The following is a 24,627-nucleotide window of genomic DNA, read 5'->3' on the forward strand; positions in this document are numbered from 1 at the left end:
ACTGAGTTGTGTGGATAGACAAGACCAACATATTTATTTTTTCTACACGTGCTGTAGAAAGCAAAATGGCCACGACACAACTCTGTTGTTTTTCTGAAGATGGAGAATATTTTGCACATTCAAGTTCTGATGGAACATTACGAATATTTGAATGCGCAACAGCTACTTTAAAACAGGAATATTCATCTAGTTCACACCTTTCATCCACCACTTCTTCATTGACGTGGAGTAGACTTAAAAAAGAATTGGTAGATCTTTAAAAAAATTTTTTTACTTAATTTTTTTATAGACTGAAAGACTCTAATAAGTCATAATATTTAATAATAAGTCATTAGACTCTAACTCTAAAAAAGTCAGAATAAAAATAAAGTTATTAAACTTTTACTTTAAGTCTTAAATATAAAGTTTAATCTTCACTAGACTTTAAGCTATTTTTCAGTGACTTGTCACAGACTTGTGACTTGTGAGTCTTGTGTCAGTTGTGACAGGGACTTCTCACTTGTCAGTATTAAATTAATCTTAGTCTTAAATCTAATCTAGATCAAGAGATTATTATTAGAATCTATTTATTGTTAATTATAGATCGACTAATTTTAATTTTATTATTAGATCAAACAAAACATTTATTTTATTTTCATGTAGACTAGAAATAGGATCTCTCCGATCTAGAATCTACACTACTCTATTAGTCTCTATAATTCATTTTTTTTTTATAAAGTTTGTAATAATTTAGAGTCAGCATGCCGTAGATTTATATTTAGATGATTCTAGATGTAGTGGAGTAGACATGACATTGAATGATTGATAGATCTATAATCTATAATAAATATAATTGAATTAAACAAAAGTCACAACTAGTTGAAACTAGTTACACTAGTGTCACAAAAGTGTGTGTGACAATCTAGAATCTACATTATTCTAGTCTAGAAGTAGAAGTCTAGAGATCAAGATCTATTACTATTAGATTTCATTTTCTTATTAGACAAGATCGGTATACCACAAGATCTAGGGATGTGAAATAAAAAATGTATCTTTGAAAAAACAATTTTTCGTTAGTACATCATTAAAATACTTTGAAAGAACTTTCCAATGGTGTATAAATTATGACTATGTTTAACACTTAACAGAAAGTTATGAATTTCTTTGTGTCGTTTTGACCTAACATTGTTGACATGGAGCGAAATGAGAGCTGGCTCAGCTGGCGAGACACACCCCCCTGCTCAAAAAGTTGGAATTGAGTTTCGTAGATGATAGATCTACTTATTAAATAAAAAATTTCTAGCTCACATATCTGATTTCATTTGTATTTATGAACTTCACTTGTTTAGAATGTAAATATTGATGAAATAAACAATTATCGGTTCTAGAGCTACAAGAAATGTCAAGGGGTGTGGACAAAATGGCAGCTTTGTGATGGCAGAAAATAACAAAATATTTAAAAAGTGGGATCAAAATCATCTGTAACAATTTTTTTCAAATGTGCTTTAAAATTATAAAACAAATAGAAGATATAAAATAAACTCTTAAAACCTTTTTAGACCTATACATAATTGCTATATCTACTAGCCTAGGCAAGATTTTAGTCTTGGACTGTCGTTCGGATTTATCGATGGTCGAGGGTTCAAATCCTGCCCGCTCCCATCCCCCGTCGTCCTGCGGGAGGTTTGGACTAGGAAGTAAACTATCTTCAACTCTGAAGGAACATCCGAAACATGTAAAACATTTTACAAACAAACATAACGGATCTCAAAATTTGTCGCCATTTTTTAACTTGCTGTCTTAGGGATTTTCACATATCTACAAGATCTAGAATAATCTAGATTGACTAGATCTAGTCCAATCTAATCTAGTCACTGATATCTATCATTCATCTCAATCTAATTCTTAATCATAAACAAACAACATCATTGAACTTGATTTCGCCATGTGCATCCCTACCTCTTCTAAGTTCTATACAACTTAGCCTCTTAGGCTTAGGAATTTGAATCAAAAATGGTTATTACTGTGACACTAGTGAATAGTGAATTTTTTTTCTCTTCAACATTCTGGTCTTATCAATGGTTATCACATGACTCATTTTGGTGAATGAGGTCCACTAACTACAACATGTTTTGATCATGATGAGTCTAAAAGAGTCTAGATCTAGACCTCTAGTCTAAAGCTAGATCTAGAGTCAAGAGTTTAATTAATCTAGAGACTAGTCAAAAGTTAGAGTGACTTGAGTCTTAGACTCTACTCTAGAGAGTCTATACGAACAAGGGGTGGGAGTGTGATCAGCAAAAAAATTTTGTATTACTTCATAGCCCTTACCCTTTTTAGGAATCACCTTCCTCCACCCCATCTCCATTTGACCAAGTCCAAGGGGTTCATGCCACTCAATCATACATCAAGTCTCTTGATGGCCTTGGTCAGACAAGTTGTAAGTCTACAATTACATGTACCTAGTCATTCATTAACTTTAGACTTTAGTGGACTATTTCCTGCTCCCTCCAGTGGCAGTATCTTTGGTGCCATAGAAAAGTAAGGGGGATGAGTGAAAAAAACTCAGCTAAATGTTGTCTCCCATCTGGAGAATGACCCCCCCCCCCCCCCCCAACCAACTTTTCACTTTATTGACTGTTTCACTCACCCACCCACTGGGACTAGCATCTCTCTAAATGACTAAATAACTAGGTTGTTGGTTTACTCCAGTTTCTTGAAACGTATTCATTTTGATCTAGAGATCTATCACAGCCATCACATCCTATATATTGCAGGATTTACAAAACACTTAATATGTCCTAATTGCCAAGACTCAGTCAATTCAGTTCAATCACTGAAATTCAATTTAATAGATACAACTTTCTTTCTTCAAAATACAATTCTAATATTAAGATATTACTTGCTTGTTTTAATGCTACATGTTAACCAATTTAATCTTATCACTCATGCATTTACTTCCTCACATGATTATTAGCTCCTTTCATGCTTTACTTCTAAAATATAATAGGATTGTTTATAACAGCTGTGGGAAAAACAATTCTGACCAATCACTGTCCTTTTTGTGATCTGTTACATGTAGGGAGATCCACAAATAACATGATTTTCTCCATCCGTCAACTTCATGAAAAGTGCAGAGAGCAAAGGATGCCTTTGCATTCATTGCCTGACAGAGGCCTTTGATCTAGTCAGCAGAGAAGGCCTCTTTCAAATCTTACAGATAATAGGCTGTCCACCCAAGCTGTTAAATATTATTGCCCTCTTTCCACCAAAATATTATGGGTACTGTGCAGTTCAATGGCGCCTGCTTAGAAAGTTTCAGTATAAACAGCAGAGTCAAACAATGTGTTTCCTGGCCCCAACCCTCTTTGGAATACTCTTTGTAATGCTAATCCACCATGCGTTAGACAAATCCACAGAAGGCATCTATCTTCATTCCAGTTTTGATGGCAGACTTCTAAATATTGCTAGACCAAAACTAAAATCATAACCACCCTTGTAAGAGATCTATGCTATTCGCGGACGACGCACCCATAGTGGCACAGTCATTATTGTCCCACTTTTCTAAGGCTTGCAAAGAGTATGGCCTTACCAATAGCACAAAGAAAACTATTGTTGTGGGACCACCTGCTACAGCACCATCCTCATTGACGAAAACAAGCTAGATGCTGTAAATGAATTCTGCTATCTTGGATCTACAATTCAAGATGACCTGTCTCTAGAAGAGGAGATAAATAAACGCATAGGAAATGCTGCATCAATCTTTGCTAGACTCTGACAAAGAGTTTGGGAAAATCAGAAGCTCACCACAGCGATCAAAATGGAGGTCTACAAGGTATGTGTTCTTAGCACGCTACTATACTGCAGTGAGTCGTGGACTACCTACATAAAGCAAGAGAGAAAACTAAACTCACCCAGAATCCACTTGCGCTGCCTTTGAAGGATCTTGAAAATAGTATGAAAAAAAGAGTGTGCAATACTATGATCCTCGTGAGAACCGACCTTCCCAGCATCTTTACAATGGCATCTCGAAGATCATTCTGTATGGGCAGCTTGCGTCTGGCTCAAGAAAAACTGGTTGTCCCCACCTCCATTATGTGGATGTGATAAAACAGGATTAAAAATCAGGGAACATTGATACTGACCATTGGGAGGACATAGCCTTAGACCGCACTAGTTGGAGAGAGGCGGTGACCAAGAAAGTTATGGACAGTGAGAAAACATGGGCTTCAGCTCTTGAAGAAAAGTGTGCCATACGGAAAATGGTCAGCTCCTCTACCACCAAATTGAAAGCCACCATGGCCTGCGATATATATGGATGGAAGTGTCACTCCACAGCCACATGAAAAAGTGTTCAGGATTAACCATAGCTGTTCTACCACTGAAGGAGGCCTATATATATCCATGCAGTGGATGGAGATTGCTTTGTTACAAGAGATGCTTAGTGCTCACATATTTTGATGTGGAAAATGGGTTTGGTAAAATAATCACACGAACATAGTAAGTAAGGTAAAGTTCACCTTTCAGACCTTGCGATCTTTGGGGCAGATGATGTAAAGGTCTTCTGTTTCTGTCCCCCACGGTTAATGAGGGTGTCATGTGGCCACCACATTGGCCAACTGCCTTTACATTTCCCCAACAAATGTCAAGTACCCTTTAGTTAGAGGTGGGTGGAGACAGAGGTGCCCTAAAGATTTAAAAAATCCCAGGAACAAACTCCTCAGTTCAGAAGCCAAAATTTTTTACCACTCAGCCACAGCGCCTCCTTCCTATATGAACATTTAGAAAATTACTGCTAGCATAATAACGTAACCTTAGGCATTAGGACTGTACTGTAAACAACACATTCTAATTTGACCGCATTCAAAAATTTTTTTTTACTTTCAAACAACGAAGCTAAGTTTAAAACAGTAGTTAAAATTTTTTCACCTAAAAATTTTAATGTATTTAGTTTATTTCAAATGATAATCATTTCAGCCACCCAGTCCTAATGCTAAGCGAAAAAGGCTCAATAACACTGCTGAAGAGGAAAGCTACCACGATGAGTTGAAATTACTTGCCTTAGGTACAACTTCTGGAACTGTCTATTTATACAGTTTTGCCAAAGGACTACTTCACACCCAGTTGGTGAGTATTAGCAGTATTATTGTGCTAATTATTTGATTATTTAACATGTAATTGCCTATTCCATTGTAAAATTACTAGCAATCATTTATGTTGATTTCAAATTTTATAAAAATAAAAAAACACCAAACAATTCATTGTTCTACAGACTGGTGCACACACTTCAGCAGTGAATGATATTTGCTGGCACTTTTCAAAACCAGAATTGTTTACCTGTTCAGAGGATCAGACAGTTGTCCAGTGGGATTTAAAGAAAGGGAAAGTCAGGCAGTGAGTTTAATTTGTCCATTTATCGTTTCATGTCAGTGTGGCGTTGACACATGGTTATGTATTATTTTCTTTTAAAACATGTTTAAAAGAGTAAGACATTAAAAAGATTAAAGTGTAAAAGTTGTAAAATGACTTACTTAGACTTAGGTCCTCCTGCACCTTTCGGCTCATTGGGCAGCAATGTAAAATTAACCACATTATCAAACCATATACATAATTTATCCTTTTTTTAAATTGCTTAACATCTTAAAGCGGATAAATTAAATTAACTAAATTAATCAATCAACTGCCTAAATTCTACCCATTAACTATTTTGGCAGTAGATTTTGTGTACAAAATATTTATTCAGTTTGTATTGTATCATGATAACATTGTCATGAGTCGAGTCTGTGACCTATTTCGACCAGTTTCTAGAAGCTCGAGGTCAAACCAGTGCTAGTGTCCAGCGTAAACAAGTTAATTTTAGGTATCCAATCAAAGAAAGGGGTTAAGGGAAAAAATAGCACTTGTCAGCTTCTAGAAGGTCAAAGTTACTAAAATAATTAAAGAAGTTTCCATGATTTTGGAATGTACGAATAAGAAAGGTATAAATTAAGGGAAAGTCAGTTAGACGGGGTCCTCACTTAGATATCGCTTAAGTCTTCTCTTATTAAAGGTTTATTCAAGTTTTGTGATATTAGCGGGTCCATTTAATTAAAGTTTTATTAGTTGAAGTAATATTATCTGAAGTTATATTACTTGAAGTTGAAGTTATACTAAGTGAAGTTTCATATATCTTCTAAGTTTTATTTATGAAGTATCAAGTCAAGTTGTTATTGAATTGAGAAGTTAATTTGATGTGAAAGTTTAAGAAGTATTATTAAAGAAGCTTGAAAGAAAATACAGAGATGTTTCTTTACTTTATTGAATTATCAAGTTTGATAATATAATTCCCGGCAAGTGTTTTTCTAGATAATGAGATTTTGTCTTCCAGTCCTTTGGAACCCAGCAGTTATTTGCCTGGGCTTTTTTTTTTTAACTTGTCCCTTTTTTTTGCACAATCTTTTCTTTTGAAAAGGGACTTTCCCTCTAAATTCTAGTAAGGGTAAGCTCAAGATGAAGCTAGTTTTTTTTTGAAGCATTTCATAGGATACCTTCTATGTAAGTATCATTCTATATACAGATTGTTGTGGTCACTGACTCAAAATCTGTACTACATGCTTTGCAAAGCCCCGGACCATGGCCCCCCAATATCAACACTGTCATCATGGCTTCACATAACATCAAACAACGCTATGGCACCCCTGTAATAATGCAGTGGGTACAGAGTCACATAGGTGTGACTGGCAACACAATCGCAGACTCTTTGGCCCACCAGGGAGGGCAAATTCCACCCACTGATCAGGCTGTAAGCTTTCATCAAGCCCTGGCTATAATACAAAAAACAGAAATGGAAAAGTGGTTTGAGTGCTGGGACAAGTCCCAAAAAGCCCGTGGAGTTTGGGAGCGAATGAGGCGCCCTGACCGCACTTCCCTGTGGTGGAGGCTGTCCAGGCCTGAGCAAGCTATTATAGCACAGTGCAGGACAGGCCACTGTCCTGTTGACTCATATTTCTCGCGGCTATGGCCAAATTTCGATTCACGGTGCCCACGCTGCGGGGAAGAAGAGGAAACCGTGCCTCATATTCTGTTTGACTGCCCCAGACTTGCTGATCTCCGTCTCGACATGTCTGGGAAACCCAAAATTCTCGACCTGTATGGCGACATTCATGCACTACGCAAGACAGCAGGGTTTCTGTCCAGGGCTTTTGCAAGAGAGGATTTGAGCCTCTCAAGCCCTCACTCTAATGGAGTTTGATGATGATGATGATGATATACTGAGGTCTCTGAACCATATATAAAGGTTGTGAGAACCACTAGCTGGTTGACATGTATTGTATAAGAAGAACTGATAGGCTTATTTATAGATGTAGAAATAGCAATAAATTATTCTTTTTTTCAATCTTTTGATTAATTTAGATATAATGAGGTGTGGCTCTAATTAATTGCCTCTCTCTGAATAATTAATTAATATGCCTTTTTTTTTAGTTTTTGTTTTTTCTTTCACATTGATTGCTATCAAGATATTATTTTTATTGTTACGTCTATGGTAAACCTAAGACAAGAAACATGTTTCTTTTAACATTTAATAATAGTAATGTTATATAAACCCAATCTTACATTTTCAACTTTATCTTTTTAAATATTTTTTTTTTTTTACAGCAAATGGAAATGTGATAATTCTGGGATTTATTCAGTGTGTTTATGTTCCCAAAACAAACTTCTCACAGCAAGTAATAGTATCAAATTATGGGATCTAAATACAAGAACTGTATTACAGGTACTCAATGTCACTTAAATGACACTATGGTTATATGTAACCTTATTGATATTTGTTGTGGTCAAGTGAACTACTGTATAACAATTAATACATGCAAACAAAAACTATGTAAATGATTGTCATACACTTGTATTTTTAGAATCTAGTTCGGGTCAACTAATTTTATTTGAATAAAATCTTAGAGACAGAGCAATAGAGAGCCTTATCATGACATTACAAAAATTATAATTCTTTTTGTACTTATTGTGCCCCCAGTGGGCTTACTGTTATATGAGAATTGTGTCCTGGTAAATGCTATTATTGATTAAATGTTATTTCTGAAAATCTTATTATTTTATTTTATTTTTTTCAGACATTTACAGGGCATTCGTCACCTATTTTCAAGTTAATACCAGTTTGGTCAAGTACTAATGAAGCTTCTTACGTTTTATCTGCATCCCTTGATGACAGGCACATTCAAATTTGGTACATTTTGTTTATCCATTTAAGTTCCTTAACTTTTAAGTTTATATATGAGCAGATAAATCTTGCATTTGTTTTCTGTTAAAATAATAGCATGCTTATTTCAGTTTTTATTAAATTTCATTTGAAAAGCATGTTAGATAAATACAAGATAGATTTACTCAGTAAATATGAAAGAATGTATTCATGGAACAAAACAAAAAGTTATATAACTCTTACTGCAGTTTATTTCTTAGTCATTTGTTTATTTTTGTTTTCTTCCAGGTACTGTGGTGACTCATCTAAAGATCGAGATGCTGTTGCCTCTTTTTCTGTTCCTGATGAGCCTGTGTATTTATCATTATGTAAACCCTCTACTTCATCACAAGTAATTTTTACATTTCTTGCCTTTTTTTGGGGTGGGGGGGCAACAGGCCAATAATAATTCAGCCCAATAGTTGAAATTTCTGTTACTAATTGGACACTAGTAGCAGAATTTAAAATTTTTTAATGGTTTTGTATTACGATCTTTCGTATTTATTGCATGCCCAGAGTGCTTTGGTCCATCTTTTTGTGGGGGGTATCTTTCAATCATACATCCCACAAAGAGTATTATTTCATTGACTAACAAGCATGTTATGAGAATTTTGTCAGAGTTATTAAAACAAGTATTGAACATGAGACATTACTTGACTCCATCAAGACATATCTACCAATAGTAGCACAATTAAATGAAATAAAATGTGAAGAGGCTGAATTGTTAAATAAAAACATGATTGTCTTTTTTTTTTTTTTTTTTTTTTTTTTTTAGAATGTCATGTTATCAGTTATTACAAGAAAAGGTTTCGCCTACATATTTGAACATGTTTTAAATGGGTAAGTAACACGTAGGTTACATGTATGATTATTGTGACTGAGTTAACATTACTTTTTACTTGGCATCAAATAACTATATATACACAATAATGTATGCTTTTTCAGGAAAAAATCTACACCTATGACATCAAAGGTTACAGTGAAGGCTGTCATGTCAAATGAGCAAGCTGATGTTAAAAAATCTTCTGTTCCTATTCTGGCATCAGATTTCATTACTAAAAATATAATTGTTGCCTATGGCAACCCTGTAAAACCACAGTTTGAAAGAATAGTAAGTAACTCACTTGATATTTTGTATGTGGTCAAGGGGCTAAATGGCATTAATTGCTTAGCTGATATATATATTTACAAAATGATGTTGAAAAGAACAATGATTTAGATCCATGTCTATAGTCAACACTTTGATATTCAGTTGCATACTAGTATAAACATCAAACAGAATCTCTCTAGTATATTTTCAACTACTGAATTGAATGGTTTTTATATTAATCATAATGATTTACTCATACCTTTTACACTTGTTTAAACAATAGCTGTTTCTGTACAATGTCCTCTGCTCTGTATCATAAGTAGTTCTGTCCCAAAAGTAGAATTCAGTGTACCTTCAAAAATTAGATTACACATGACATCTTTACAATAGCACATCAGCCTCTACACTATCACTCTAAGGGTTAAAAGAATGACAATACTCTAGATCTAAACTAACAAATAACAACATACAAAAATGGAAGATACAAACATATAATACCACTAATGGGCAGGGGTGCCACTTTTCCGGAATAACCCGGAAATCCGGGTTTTGATGGGTCCGACTTCCCCCCCCCCCCCCCCCCCTCCGGGTTTGCCTTCTACAATTTTGTAAAAATCCAGGGTTTTAGTTGATTTAGATTTTTTCGAAATTTCTGGTCATTTTCCCCCGTTAATTTTAGTTTGTTAGTTCCGATCGTGTGAGCCGCCATTTTTAAACAAAATCGACCAGTCTCATATCTCGCTATTCGCGAGACTTTCACTTTGCATGCGCACTAAGCTTTATTTACCGGTACAGTATTTTTTTTTTTAAGTGACAAAAAAGTGCAAACATTCGAGATCTATAGAGAATTTCTAGATCTACGGAACGCGCCTCGAATCGGCTCGATTTAGAGTCTAGATCTATTTCTATGATCAATCTAGATCTGATCTAGACTGTAAAGTCTTGTATTTAGTATAGATATAGTCTAGATCTACTCGCGTACCTAGCGGCTAGTCCTAGATCTAGAAATAGAAAGAAAAAAAAATTCACGAGTGAGAAATTTTATTTTTTTTCCCGTGTTTTATATTTTAAAATTTGTATAGGTTCCATATAGACATAGAGCCTTAGCCTATGTCTAGAGTATTATAGAAGTAGGATCTAGATTTAGGATATTTATATCGTTTTTAGATCAGAACTAGAATCAATGATTGAAGAATTAAATTAGTAAGTTTGCATTCGCCTGGAAAAAATAGATCGATTGGTCAATAGATTTATAGTTTTTTTTTTTATACAAATAAATTATAATTATGTATAGGCAGTCCAGCACATTCTAGCCATCTAGGTCTACATTTAAATATTAGAAACTAAATCTTAATGTTCATTTTGAAGTAGATCTGTACTAAATCTCCAAATCAATTTTATCTTGTTGCAGACCTGCCTACCGTTACGCAAATTGCGTATTCGTTACGCAAAATCTCCCAAAAATGACCGTCAGTACGCAAATACGCATTTAACCCATCGCGTTACGCATTTCGTATCCTTTTTTTTCCCCCTCTCTTGACTAGCTTACGAGCGGTCACGGAAGTCACACTAAGCCGTCTTGTTGGGGGAGGGGGGGGGCAGAAAAGGTGGAGGAACACATTGTGTCCAGATCTATACCTTGATTGGTTCTTAAAAGCAATTAGATTTAGTCTAGAAATGAAGCACGCGGGAGTGAGGGAGTGGCGGGTTGGTACCGTCAGTTAGCTGATACACCAACGTGACCTTTTTTTTTTTTTTTTGTAAGTTCATGAGAAGAAATTAATTAGATCTATGTTGAATCCCTGATTCCCGTATTCATTTGTATAGAAAAAAATATCGAAGTGCTATCGATTCAAAACACATTGAGTGACGTTGTAGATATCTAGTCTAGATCTGGATTCTAGATCTAGAATCAAGATAACTTCTTATACAGGAATAGATCTAGCTAGAGTCTAGCTAGTCATTACGTTAGTCATGATTCGAATCTCTACATTACTCTACAATCTAGATCCAATTTAGTTGTAGTATAGGCCTATTTCGATTGACTAGATCTAGATCGATAACATCTACTACCATCTAGTCTAGAGCTAGAATAGATTCTTAGTCTTAGTATAGAATAGATCAAGGATGAAGCTGGCCTACGAAAGTTTGGAGTAGAGAGTAGACCTACGTTTGTAGCGGATCCACGGCATCGGTAACAATCTTGAGCCCAAATCTAGAGTAGATTATATTCATTATATAGACATAGATCCAGATCTAGTCTAGATATCATCTCTATTGTCGTATTGATCTAGATTTAGATTGTAGATCTAATCATGACATCAAGATCAAATATTATATATATATATATTATATGACAAAATAGTGGATCGCGTAAGTGTTACGCATTCTGGTGCCAAAATACGCATTTTGACCATCAGCGTTACGCATTTTTACTTTTTTTGGTAGGCAGGTCTGTTGTTGCAATAGATTTGCAGGTCCATGCGTGTACATTGATGGAATCAGTTTTATCAATGTTGATTAAAGTAGGCTGCTTCAAATGAATAATGAGGGAAAAAATGTTAAGAGAGAAACATCATTTAAAATAACTGTGTGTTGGGGGGGGGGGGGGGGGTTACAAACATTGTTAATATAAAATTGTACTAAATCCTCTTAACTTGTATTACAAGCTTTATCAAAAATACACACAAACTCTATTTATTATAATGATAGGCTTACTAATTACATATTTAAAACCTGACTTAGCATCTTAAGCAGAAAATATGTGACTCATGAAAGAAAAAAAACTAAAATATACTGTCAAACAAAACTAGAGCTGAATGTATTTCTCAAGATCTTAGAGTCAAAAAATCTTTTTATACTGTCAGTACTGTGCTTGCTATAATAGCTAAAAGAAATAGTACTAAACTAAATTTGAACCAGGTGTAATTATGAAGCATGAGATTTGTTTTGTCTTAAACATTAAATTACATGGTTTTGATTATTTCATGCCATTATTTGTTTCAGAAATATGATGCTGCTAAACCTGAGATAATTATAACAGTCAAAGCTCTGTCTTTGTCTTTAATTAAGGAAGAATATTCACAGGTAATGCCACTAAACTATATTAAGAGATAGAAAAAAATACATTCAGTGATGGGAATTTTCAGAATTCAGACGATTTCTTCTAATCCGATTTTCTAGCAAAAAAATCTGAATTTGTTTACAGATTATTATTTTTTTTTTATGAAAAAAAAATCCGATTGTATTATTTTTCCATTTCTGAAAGAATGCAAAATAAGATTTTTAATTTGTTTTGAGCATGGCGGCACATCCAGTATTTTGACACAGTTATAAGTTCTTTTTTTTTTTTTTTTAAATCTTGTGTTTCTGTATTGTCTTAAGTCTAAATCTCGGTCTAGACTAGAGTGACTCGAGTGGTTTGAATCAGTCTAAATAGATCTATTCTAGATAAGATATCTAGTTTCTTTAATTTAAATACTTTTGATCTAGATCTAGACTTCAAGGACTGCTTGCCAGCTTGAAAAGTTTAGAAAAGTATCAGAGTATCATGATGCCAGGCCGCTATGCACTATTAATTTTTACTCTGTTGATACGATGGCCCCTAGATTTTTCTAATTTGAACCCTGCCTGCCGACATCCATGAGTTCAAATGGGATTTAGACGTCTAGATCTTGTAGTCCTACCGGCCATCTATGTAGAGTCTAGATTTGATAGATGTAGGCCATCTGACTATAGTATAGTGAGTTACTGAGTATAAGTCTGATAGAATATAGATCTAATAATAATATATTGGTTCTAGAGTCACTAGATATGTAGATCAACGTTATTAGATTTAAGTGGATCTAGATTATAGATAGATCTAGATCTATTGTGAGAAATATATATTAATATTAAAGTTTTTTTTCTATATCTAACTAGATCTAGTAACTAATCATTAGGCCTACTAATGCTTTAAAAGCCCAATGTGGTAGAAATCCACTTCTTGTAAACTTGTATCAGCATGAAAAAGAGTCACATAAGGATTTAGGAAGTTTTATTGCTTAACATTCTCTTCCTCTAAGCATTGCTCCTCATCTGGTTGTTCTTGCTTAAGAACTCGGCAGATATTCAGCAGCTTTCTCTCAATTGCTTTTCAAAGCATTTTTGGTGGACTTCATGTGCAAAGTTTGATAAACAGTTTCTCCTGTACAAAATTGAATAATCTGTGAAACAAACAGAAGTTCATACTTTAAAAGTATTTTCAAAACTCAAGCATGTTTTGATTTTCAAACACATTTACTTTTTATAGTTGTTTGAGAGAGAATTTGTTACAATACCAGTAAAGCAGTTATCTATTATAGAATGCTCAGACTGCCTGGACCCAGATATAAAGCATCTCTGCAAAAAGCTTTCTCCTTTCATCTATATGTACAAACAATAGTGTTTTGCATGCATTATGTGTGCAGTGTAATTATTATGTAATACAACATTAATTAAATAAAATATTAAATAACATGATTCTACATCAGCGGTGGGCAACCTTTTTGTATCGAGGGCCGCATTTTAAAAAATTTGGGAATGGCAGGTCACATATATATATATACAACTTAGAAAGATACTCTAGCTAACTGTATCTTTTAATTTGTATTTATACTGTTTTTCTTTTGGTTGCTTGTAGAAATGGGAAAGCCTTGTCTGAAAAGATTTAACATGCATTTATATTTCATATATGCAAAAGGCCCATTGCGATAGCAATTATGAAACACATGAAATATGTCTTCCACTCTTCATTAGAAATATTGGTAACAAAGTTACAGTCAATGTCTTTCAAGTAACATAACAATTTCTTCCTTGAGATTTTATTATATTGTTCTCATTTGCCTTGCCCATGCTAAGATAGCGGATACATTGGATTATTTTGTTCATAAATCGGAACTGTGGTTAACACCCCTTAGCTCTACTAAGTTCGATTACTAAGTCATTCTGATCAATAATGTTGAAATTTTATGCAGCTTTGTGCAAACTTTCCTATTGAGAGTTTATGTTTGGGATATTTTTTATAAAAAAAACAACAACAAAACTATTTTACTCAGTCAAAGATCAAGCTCCATCAGTTGTTACACTTGCCTTCTTGTTCCAAGCCTACCCAACATTCAACACAGTTCTTCATAGCATCGAATAAATACTGATCCAAGATTGTGTCTTCTATTGAGTGTATTGATGTATAGCCAATAAGCATATTCTTTGTTTACTTGAGACTTTTTATAATGAGACAGATTCACCATTATTTTTAATACATTTGCATTTTTATATGTGTATACTGTGGGCACACCTGATTTCTGTAGGAGTCGTCAGACCACATAAAACACTCTGGCGGGCCGCATTTGGCCCACGGGCCATAATTTGCCCGCCCCTGTTCTACATAATTTTAAAAAATTCAGCATCTTTTTTGAAGTCGCAGCGACAGGCCAGTTAAAAAAAGGGGGGGGGGGGTAATAATTTCCCATCACTGTACATTACTGTTTAGCAACTGCAAATATATGATGAAGATTGAAGTAAGCAAATATTGGTACTCCACTGTAATACTATACGTAAGTCGTTAGTTCAGATTTCTAAAACAAGCAATATATTTTTTTAAATACTTTTTAAATAACAAAGTTTATATTGAGTGAAGGAAGAAGAAAGAAGCGCACCATTCATTTTCACTATTTTCTAGTTTACGAGATCTAAACGGGACGGATAGACATTTCACACAAAACTAATAGCGTCTTTTGCCCTTTCAGGGGCTGCCAAAAATGTATAAATGCTTTCTAGATCTAGGCCAGCAGTGTAAAACTTGAAAAGGTATTTTCTTAGACCTCTTCAATGAATACAAATTAAAAAAAAATGAAATAGGATTTATTAGCTTCAAATGTATTATTACAGCTTTTATGTGAGTCTATAGCAGAATTAGATTTTCTACAATTATAGTCTACTTGAGTATCTTTTCGATGTTAATGATAAAGGCGTGCATAGAAATACTGTATGTGCATAATCTTATTTGGTTACTACAAGTTATAACTAAATTAATTGATTACCACAAATTGATTGTATTTTTATTGATTCATGTGTTGTCATTAAAAATTTCAACTTGATCTGTGGATGGGAAGTGGAAGAAAAAAGTATAAAAGAATTCCCCCAGAGAGACAGTAATAAGCTTGGTAATTGGGCATGACATTGTGTAAATTGTGCAGATGTGCCAAAAATCTAAAATATCAAATAAACTTTCTAATTAATTTTCTTAAATGTTGTCTATCAAAATATTAGGTGAAGAAGCCTGAAGTTTCTAAGCATATGACTACATTATTGTCTGCTGATTCACAGCCTATTCCAGCTAGTAAAACTAAAGGGAAAAAAAGAATACGACGAACATCAGTTTCAGATGTAAATATTTTTTTTATATGGTGTTTTAAATCATTTGTTTTGTGATATGTAAAATTTACATTATCTGCTCCTGGGCCACCATTTCTTGAGAACTTTCCATGTTGACTTTCTTGCATTTAGAGAAAAGAATGGTGAGAATGTTTGTATAAGCAGTCATACAAAGGTTTTTGTTAATAGAGAGTATTAAAAAAAAAGTACAAAATGTTTAGTAGGCATATTAATGTTAGTTTGTATTCTTCTGCTTAGCTTTTGATTAAGTATTAAAACTTTTTTTTAGAAATTTTTTTTTTCATCTAAAAGATGCTTATATTTTTTTGTTGACATAAAAATGTTTAGTTAACAGTTGAAGAAAGACTTGCTGCCATGAGCACTGACACACCAAAGGAAAGTCAAGTAAAGCAGCAGCCTGTTGCAAACACATTGTGTAGACTTTTACAGCAGGCTTTGCTCAGTGGTGATCACAAGCTCTTGACGGTAACTATTGATTTACTTTTATTAATAACAGAGGCTTGACTGTTTCTACTTATTTTTTTATTGTAAACTTATGTCAACATTGGTTTCCTAGGGAGTCTTTCAAGAAACAAATGAAACCATAGTTAGAAATACATTAAAAAGACTGCCAGTTTCGTGTATTGTTCCACTTGTCAAAGTGATAGAAGCAGGAATGATGGGGCATGCACAGCAGTAAGTTAAATTATATTACTATTACTTTCATCTAGTCTACTCTTAAGAAAACATTATGACCATTTTGTGCTTGACTGGGCAACTTGTGGCACAATCTCTCCAACATTTGCTGTGATAAAAGTATTAGGTCTTTGTGTTGCCACATGGTACAGAAGCATATGAACTATATGTATCATAGTGGGATGGGAATTATTTTTTTAATTTAAAATTTTGTATTTAATTTTTTTTTTCCTTTCAGTGCATGGAATTTAAGTAGATGGACATCTTGTTTGATTTCTTGTCATGCATCTTACATTTTATCTGTAAGTGACTTGATCATTTATTTTGAAATGTAGTTTAAAGTTTGATGGTTTGTTTTTTTACTTATAGAATATTTCAAAATAATTTTCTTTTTTTATAATAAATCTTCCAGGTTCCTGAGATAATTGCTACCATGAATAAACTTTATCAAACATTAATATCAAGGCAAAAATTTTTCCCTAAAATGCTTCAGCTTAAAGGAAGATTGGATCTAGTTAAACAAGGGGTAAATATCTTCTGTATATTTATGATGTTGAATTTAGTTGTCATAAATTTATTGAAGTGCACAATGTTTTAGTAGCAACAAAATTTCTCTTCTAAAATTACTGTAAGTTTAATGTAGAAAATATGTTACTATATCTTTCTTACAAGTCTCTCTTAGATACCAATTTATTAGAAAGGTTCAATGTGACAGATTTTATCATCTTTGGCAAGCAAAATGTTCTGACCTAATCTTTGTCTATTCGCTCTACCCTATCACCTTAAATCTTCTGTGCCCATTTTATTTAACTAAGCTACTTTATCACATGCCAGTATTTAATCCTAAGAAGAGCCTTGATCATTTGAAAGTTATTAAATTATAAAAGTTATGCTAATTGATGATGTCATTAGTTGAGAGAATCCATTAAGCAACCTGATTTTGCTTGGTTTTCTGAGATATGAATGGGTTATATATGAGCCAAAGGTGGATAATATAATTCACTCATTAAAATGGAGTGTGTAATTCCTTGGATATATTTTAATTCTGGGTTCATACGACAAAGTAGTTGTCTAATGAATTTAATGTTAATCTGTCTTACATTTGACGAAGTCAAGGAGGATGATAATTGATACAAAATAAAATAAATCTCTTCAAAACTGAATATAATGACACAAATGTTACATAAAACATTTTTTTTATTTTATAGTTATTCGTCTGTGTTGTGCTTGAAACATCCTCTTTTCTATATTGTAATCTAGATCATTAGTTAGTTATTTTAAGCATAAAGAGCATTAAATTAAGTCCAAAGCTATGTGCTGATTTTCTTTTTTAGGGTAGTTCTAAGGAAGTTGATGATGAAGATGATGCATCCAAAGAGCCTCTTCTTGTTTATCAAGATGGTGAGTACCTCACAGAGATCTTTATATATAAATAAGCCGATTTCTGTCCTATATATATAACTTTGAATGAATGAATGTGTGGTGTGTCCGGCCGCTGGGGCAGCCTATGACCTGTCAGTATCATGCCTTAGTATGTGCTTTGCTTTTGCACATCTTGAACTATCTCAGCTCTGGACTCTAGATCTATAGAGTAGATTGTATATAGTATAAATCTACATTAGAAGAATAAGACTAAAGCTGAGAGATTTTGAGTAGATAGAAATGGATAAGATTAAGATCTAGATAAAAGATTTTATTAACAATAGATAAGATTAAGATCTAGATAAAAGATTTTATTAACAATGAATGATTATGATAACATTTAATGATCACAAATCTCCTGGAAGCAAAACAAAATTTAGGATTAATACCTAGACTTAGAATAGATTAGTAGATAATTACTTAAATCTAGATATTCTAGATGTATATCTAATCTAATAGTTAGCAGTATATAGAATCTATATATTTAGATTATTCTAGATCATAACTGATGTGTGTTTTAAAAGCCCAGTGTGGCAGTTGTTTAGACCTGATCCACTTTTTGCATACAACTGCCATGTTTGCTAGCAAGAAAGTGTGTTACACAAAGAAACCTTTATAACCATATATATATGTTCTTCATTGTCCGTTAGGAAATTTGTCTTACAATTTGTGCATTACACCAAACAAAACATTATAACTATAAAAACCAGAATGTACATTCACACCACACTCACTCATAATTTACAAGTTTATATCACACTGTTTCTATTTAATGATTTGATTGCCTGGGGAACAAAAGAGTGTTTGTGTCTGTCTTTGCTATCTGTGTCTTGTATCTTTTTTGTGATGGTAAAATCACAAAATCCTGACCCAAAGTGTGATTTTTTATTTCTAGAATCTTTTTAGCCTTTTTATGGATGTTTTTGCCAATGACTTTACCAGCAGCATTTAGGATTCAGTGAAGTTTATTTTTATTTTTGATGCTTAGATTGCCATGCCAGGCAATATATATATTGCCTGGTATGGCAATCTAAGCATTAAAAATAAAAATATGCCGCACCCATGTGTACTGTCACAAAAACAGCACATATAAACAAATATTAAATTATAAATAACGATGTCTTACATACAAATTCTGACTTCTGACATCCTCTATTTCACATTTTATAAATGTTAATTGGATGGCTTTCTATTAAAACTTTTTGTATAATCAGAATTTTGTATTTTAATGTTTTAGAATCAGATTCTGATGAATCAGAGGGGTTAGCAATAGATGGAGCTGCTGAAGAATCTGATGTAAGTATTAAGTTCAAATTAATTTAAGACTAAGACTAAGACTGCTTTATTGATCCTTACGGAAATTTGTTGTGATTACAAGGACTCGTTTTCTCATATAAAGACAACACAACAGAAAACTACACATAAATACAACAGACAACATAAAGAGTTCATTCAGCGACTACACACAGGTATCTTGGTGCATTTCATGTTCCCTGATCAATGAGTGGCGGTGATAGAGTCTGACCGAGTGAGGTACGAACGAGTTTTTGTACCGCTCCGTTCTTGTTTTGATTGACAGCAGTCGCCCACTTCGCGACGACCTGGCGTAGTTCTGATGGAGCGGGTGGCCGTTGTCTTCCAAGATTTTTTCGATTTTTCTTAGGCACGTTTGTTCAAAAAGTTCCTTTAAATGTGGTAATGTTGTGAGTGTAATTTTTGATGCTTTTTTAATGATGTTTTCTAGACGTTGCAACAGTTTAGATGAGGCGTTGCCTTGCCAACAACTTATTCCGTATGTTAGCAGATTTTGTACAGTCGCGCCGTAAAATGTCTCAAGGATCTTCTTGTTTAATTTAAAACTGTTGAGTTTGTATAGAAAAAAGAGTCGCTGGGCTGTTTTCTTTGTCAGAGTTCCAAGGTGGTCTTCCCATGAAATCTTGTTGTTGATGATAACGCCTAGATATTTATATGCCTTTACTTGTTCTATAGATGTAGTGTTTATTTGCAGTTCACGTATAGTTTGTTTTTTCTTTCTAAAATCTATTATAAGTTCTTTAGTTTTTGTTACATTCAGTTCTAGAAAGTTGTCGGTGCACCAGTTTGTAAACTCTTCTATCGAGCTTCGATACTGAGTTTCGTCTCCTGAAATAAGACCGACTATGGCAGTATCATCAGCGAATTTAATGAGTTTAACTGAGTCATAGATGCTTCTTATGTCATTAGTGTAAAGAGTGTATAGTACAGGAGAAAGTACACAACCTTGTGGAGCACCCGTACATAGTACTCGAGTTGACGATTTGGTGTTGTTGACTTTAACATACTGGGGCCGTTGGGTTAAAAAGTTTAGAACCCATGCTTGCAAGTAAGGGCTTACATTTAAGTTACTCAGTTTGTTTATCATTAGATGTGGCTGTATGGTATTGAAAGCCGAGGAGAAATCTACGAAGAGGACTCGTGCATATGTTTTGGGTATATCGAGATGCTTATAAAGCTGGTCCAAAAGCAATAGAATGGCATCTTCAGTTCCTCTAGCTGCTTTGTATGCAAATTGGTGAGGGTCTAGGCTGTTATTGACTTTTGCTACAAGTTGTTTAAGGATATATTTTTCAAAACATTTCATAACAATAGGTGTTAGTGCTACTGGGCGGAAATCATTTAAGCAATCTATTTTTGGTTTCTTAGGCACTGGTATGATTTCTGAAGTTTTCCAGATGTTTGGAATTACGCACGTTTGCAATGACTGGTTAAAGATATGACAGAAGATAGAAGAAATTTGCTCCGCACATAGCTTGATCAGCTTGCCACTAATTTTGTCTGGTCCACAAGCTTTTGTTACGTCTACTCTTTTAAATAACAATGTCACTTCATCCTCCGTTACAAAATTGACGTAGGTCTCTTGTTTTCCTTTGGACAGAGTGTTGAAAAGTTCTTTGTGTAGATCAACAAAATCTTCTTTGTCAAAACGAGAATAAAAATAATTTAGTTCGTTGGCGAATTTCTCATCATCAGCCACTAAAATTTGTTTTCGTTTTGAGGCGCAGCCCGTTATTTTCTTTAATCCCTCCCAGCATTGTTTTGAGTTGTTCTTGGCAAAGAAATTCTCAATTTTTTCTTTGTATGTTTTTTTCCCTTCATTTATAAACTCTTCGTTGCTAGCCTTATACTTTGTTTTCTTTTCAGTAATAAGGTGTTTGATTTTTTTGGTCATCCAGGGCTTATTGTTTCCATAGACTTGTATTGTTTTTGTTGGAATTGTTAACTCCTCGCAGAATGATAGATATGAGGTAACAGTTTCTGTTAGTTCGTTTATGTCTGGACAGTTCTTAATAAAGATTTCCCAGTTAGTTTTCTCAATGCATCCTCGTAGTTTTTCTACAGCCTCTTCAGACCACATCTTGACCGTTTTTATAACTCTCTTTGTAGTTTTAAGAGTAGGTTTGTAATTTGGTATAAGATGGAGTAATATATGGTCAGATTCTCCAAGTGGGAACAAACTTTTACATTTGTAAGCCTGCTTAATGTTTACGTAGCATTTGTCGAGCGTTCGGCCCTGCCTTGTGGGGAGGGAGACATACTGGCAATAGTTTGACAGTGTGTTGTCAATATTTAGGTTGTTGAAATCTCCAGTTACGATACAAACAGAGTCCGGGTGTTTTGATTGTACATTGTGTAACACATCAAAAATTATTTCCAACGCAGTCGCTGTGTCAGCCGTCGGTGGTATGTACACAACAACAACACACACCTGGGTGAATTCTCTAGGCAAGTAGTAGGGCCTAAGTGTGACACACATAAGTTCAATGTTAGGGTCACAAATTTTATTCCTGATGTTCACATTATTGGCGTTGCAGTATTCCTTGTTTATATAGATTGCGAGTCCTCCTTTCAAAAGTTTATTCAAATGTTCATTAAGTAATTTTAGATCTAACATCTTTTTTTGTAAGTATTAAGTTCAAATTAATTTCAAAAGTTTATTCAAATGTTCATCAAGTAATTTTAGATCTAACATCTTTTTTAATCTGATCATCTTTATTTTTTTCTTCAGGAAAATTGGGATGATATTGAGTCAGATATGGAATCCTAACAGTTAATTTGGATTGATTGGACATAATAAAGACTAAGATCATAACAGCTGCTCACTTTGAGATGACTGTTTACAACCGAGTCACTGGCACAATAGATATTGAATTTCTATTGAGTTTTAGACAACACATTGTGATACTGTTTTTCAGTATTACTAATACTACTGCATTTTAAAATCTTAGAGATTGATTTCAGTCATTTGCAAAAGGCTGTTAGGACTTGGAAAGGAAACAAAAAAGTTTTTAAAGGAAACATTTTTTTAACACTACAATGTTGATGATTTAATATAATTATATGCATTTCCTTCTTGTAGATCTTGTTTATTCCAAGATAATTTTCTTTGAATGTATAAATCTAAGGGGTGATATTCATGTTTTGTGAACTCACTTGTTTTTATCAGGAATTCACCAGAGAAGCATGTGGTAGTGAGTGAAAGTCTGTATGTTTATTCTGGTACTTGCCATATGTTGAGATGTAACTGACTTACATATGTCAAAGTGTAAAGTTTGTGAGCTAAGGTTGTTTTGTCTCTACCAAACTTGTATAATATTGTAACACTCCAGTTGGTTGCCTTCATCTAAATGTATGTTTATGTGAAGAATGTGTTCATTGTTTTGACATCCAATACACTATCACATTGAATACAAACATTGTTGCTTTCATTCTTCTTTGACAGAATACAAAAATACAGTAAGAAGTTGAAAGGTCGAATCCTTTTAAAAAAAAATTAAAATAATATATTTGACTAGAGCATAGTTTGTCTGATAATGGCCATATTTGTTATTCATTCAATCGTGCCTCTGATGAGGCTGCAATGTTCAGCTGCACACTGAGCAAGTTATTCCTTGTCCTTATCAACTCTGTCTGGTAAAAAGTTAGTACACCTTATTTTTCCCACATTCAAACTCAGAACAAGTTGAAATTTTGCACACAAAAAAAATCATCTATAAAATTAATCGATTAGTTATTTAATTATTGGTAATTAATTATTTTGTTTGGTATTGTCAAGGGAAGGGAAAATGTACTGACAAATGAGTAATGAGACAGTATAAGTTAAATTAGTCCCCTTGATACATTGTGTAGAGAAGATTGTTGCTTAAAAGTTTGAAACTAACAATGTATAGCTACGAAACTCTATTTTGCTGGCAAATTTGTTAGTGTATTGGGTTAAGCCCTCGACTTAAAATTCAAGTCCTACAACTTTTTAATGTATTGGTCAAGCTTTTGTGTATCTGAACTTCAGAAAGTCATTTTCTTTGAGGATTGCATCTCCTAGTAAGAAATCACAGGTTAGAAACAACCAATAGAAAAAATAATACTTTTTAAATGCTAAGTTTATATTAGGGAAAGAACTGCTTACTCTGCCATTTATCTGAAAATTAGAGTTTAGCTCCCTGCTATATAAATCAAAATATAATTACTACTAAATGACCAACTAATTGGGTTAATTTTTTTGATTTATTCCAGTATTGTTATTAACTATAAAAATTATGCAAAACTTGATCTGAGAATGAGAAAAACATAGAGTGTGTTGATACAAGCTTTGTAAAAAAATAAAAAGAGGTGGACGGACTGAATCTGAAGTGTGAGAAACTTTCGAGGCAAATGAACAGTGTTTCTCAAACATTTAGCTCTGGTTTTTCGCTTGACAATTATTATTTTTTTATCCCTGGGTTCCTAAAAGGGGGCTCCGGTGAAGGTTCTCACAATGGGTTTAAGAAGGCTCTTAAAAATGTAATGAAAAGATATTTACATATATTTATGATTAAATTGTCCAGTTTTATTTTGTATAAATATTTACAATGTTTAGAATCGAAATGTATGAAGTGAATGTTAATTAAAAGCTAATCCATTTAGCCTTTGGTTTCCTAAATATTTTTTTGTAGATAATTTAAAGTCTCAAACAAGTTCTTGCTGGAAATAGCATAAGAGACGAATCAGCATCTCCTTTTTTAAAGCGAAAATATCTAGGGGAAGCGTTGCAAGTACAAGGCTCAGATTTGTGTATATTAGCGTAAAAGACAAAAAATCAGGACCATCTTTATAGTGAGAGTTTTACACCATCTACTCATTTTATTTGTTAAGTCATTGACACTGTATTTATTGGTAGGCATTGACCATTTTTAAGCCAGAATGGATAAACACAACATACTAAGACATCATAATGACACTCAATAAATATTACTGTTGAATTACTTTTTCTAGCGTGTTAACTTGAATATTACTCCTAAAATCACAAGGAAAAAAAATTGATCCAAAGAAATAATTGACCTCTAACTAGTGTACAGGTATAATAGATCTACCTGCTTGACTGACCACTCAACACTATTGCGTATGCCCATCACCATCATCTATACACACAACACTAAGACTACACGCGTAGGCCTACTACGTCTATCTGAGCAGATTGATAAATCAGTCTATTTATTTTTTGGGTAGGGAGGGTGTGGGTGTGTGGATTTCCTTAGATTTAAACAGATCTCAATAAAAGGCCTACAGCCTACAATTTAATCTATTCTTCGGCACCATATAAGGTTGAAGCTATAAATATGTGTTGTCGATGTTCCCGCTGTTAATAAAATATCGTTTGCCTCAAATGAATTAGTCAACCAACCACTAAATATTAACCAACAACGCTTCAGATTCCAACTATTAACTAATAGCCACTATCAACCCTTGATGCCAACAACAGAAGCGGTGTGTCACCTTTAAAATACAAGCCTGATGAGCAGTT

The 24,627-nt window shown here is 33.7% G+C and overlaps 1 protein-coding gene across 1 annotated transcript; it reads left to right on the plus strand.

The window, feature by feature from the left end:
• On the plus strand, positions 1 to 23,749 carry LOC106073318 (WD repeat-containing protein 43-like). The gene is made up of 17 exons (XM_013233851.2): positions 1 to 248; positions 4,957 to 5,106; positions 5,252 to 5,373; positions 7,615 to 7,732; positions 8,085 to 8,197; positions 8,459 to 8,561; positions 8,985 to 9,049; positions 9,155 to 9,320; positions 12,306 to 12,386; positions 15,588 to 15,704; positions 16,041 to 16,178; positions 16,270 to 16,388; positions 16,627 to 16,690; positions 16,801 to 16,914; positions 17,723 to 17,789; positions 19,048 to 19,106; positions 21,856 to 23,749. Exons 1-17 carry the CDS (start codon positions 66 to 68, stop codon positions 21,892 to 21,894), a joined length of 1,818 nt encoding a protein of 605 aa, XP_013089305.1. The 5' UTR covers positions 1 to 65; the 3' UTR covers positions 21,895 to 23,749.
• The last annotated feature ends 878 nt before the right edge of the window (positions 23,750 to 24,627 follow it).

This window comes from Biomphalaria glabrata, chromosome 3 (genome assembly GCF_947242115.1).
Source record: "Biomphalaria glabrata chromosome 3, xgBioGlab47.1, whole genome shotgun sequence".
NCBI classification, from domain to species: domain Eukaryota; kingdom Metazoa; phylum Mollusca; class Gastropoda; family Planorbidae; genus Biomphalaria; species Biomphalaria glabrata.

Bases quoted from the DNA above. Each gene is read 5' to 3' on its own strand.
- LOC106073318 (XM_013233851.2), top strand. From the start codon at position 66: ATGGCCACGACACAACTCTGTTGTTTTTCTGAAGATGGAGAATATTTT. The intron at 9,321-12,305 runs GTAAGTAACTCA...TATTTGTTTCAG, and splicing joins AACCACAGTTTGAAAGAATA to AAATATGATGCTGCTAAACC. The intron at 17,790-19,047 runs GTGAGTACCTCA...TTAATGTTTTAG, and splicing joins TCTTCTTGTTTATCAAGATG to AATCAGATTCTGATGAATCA.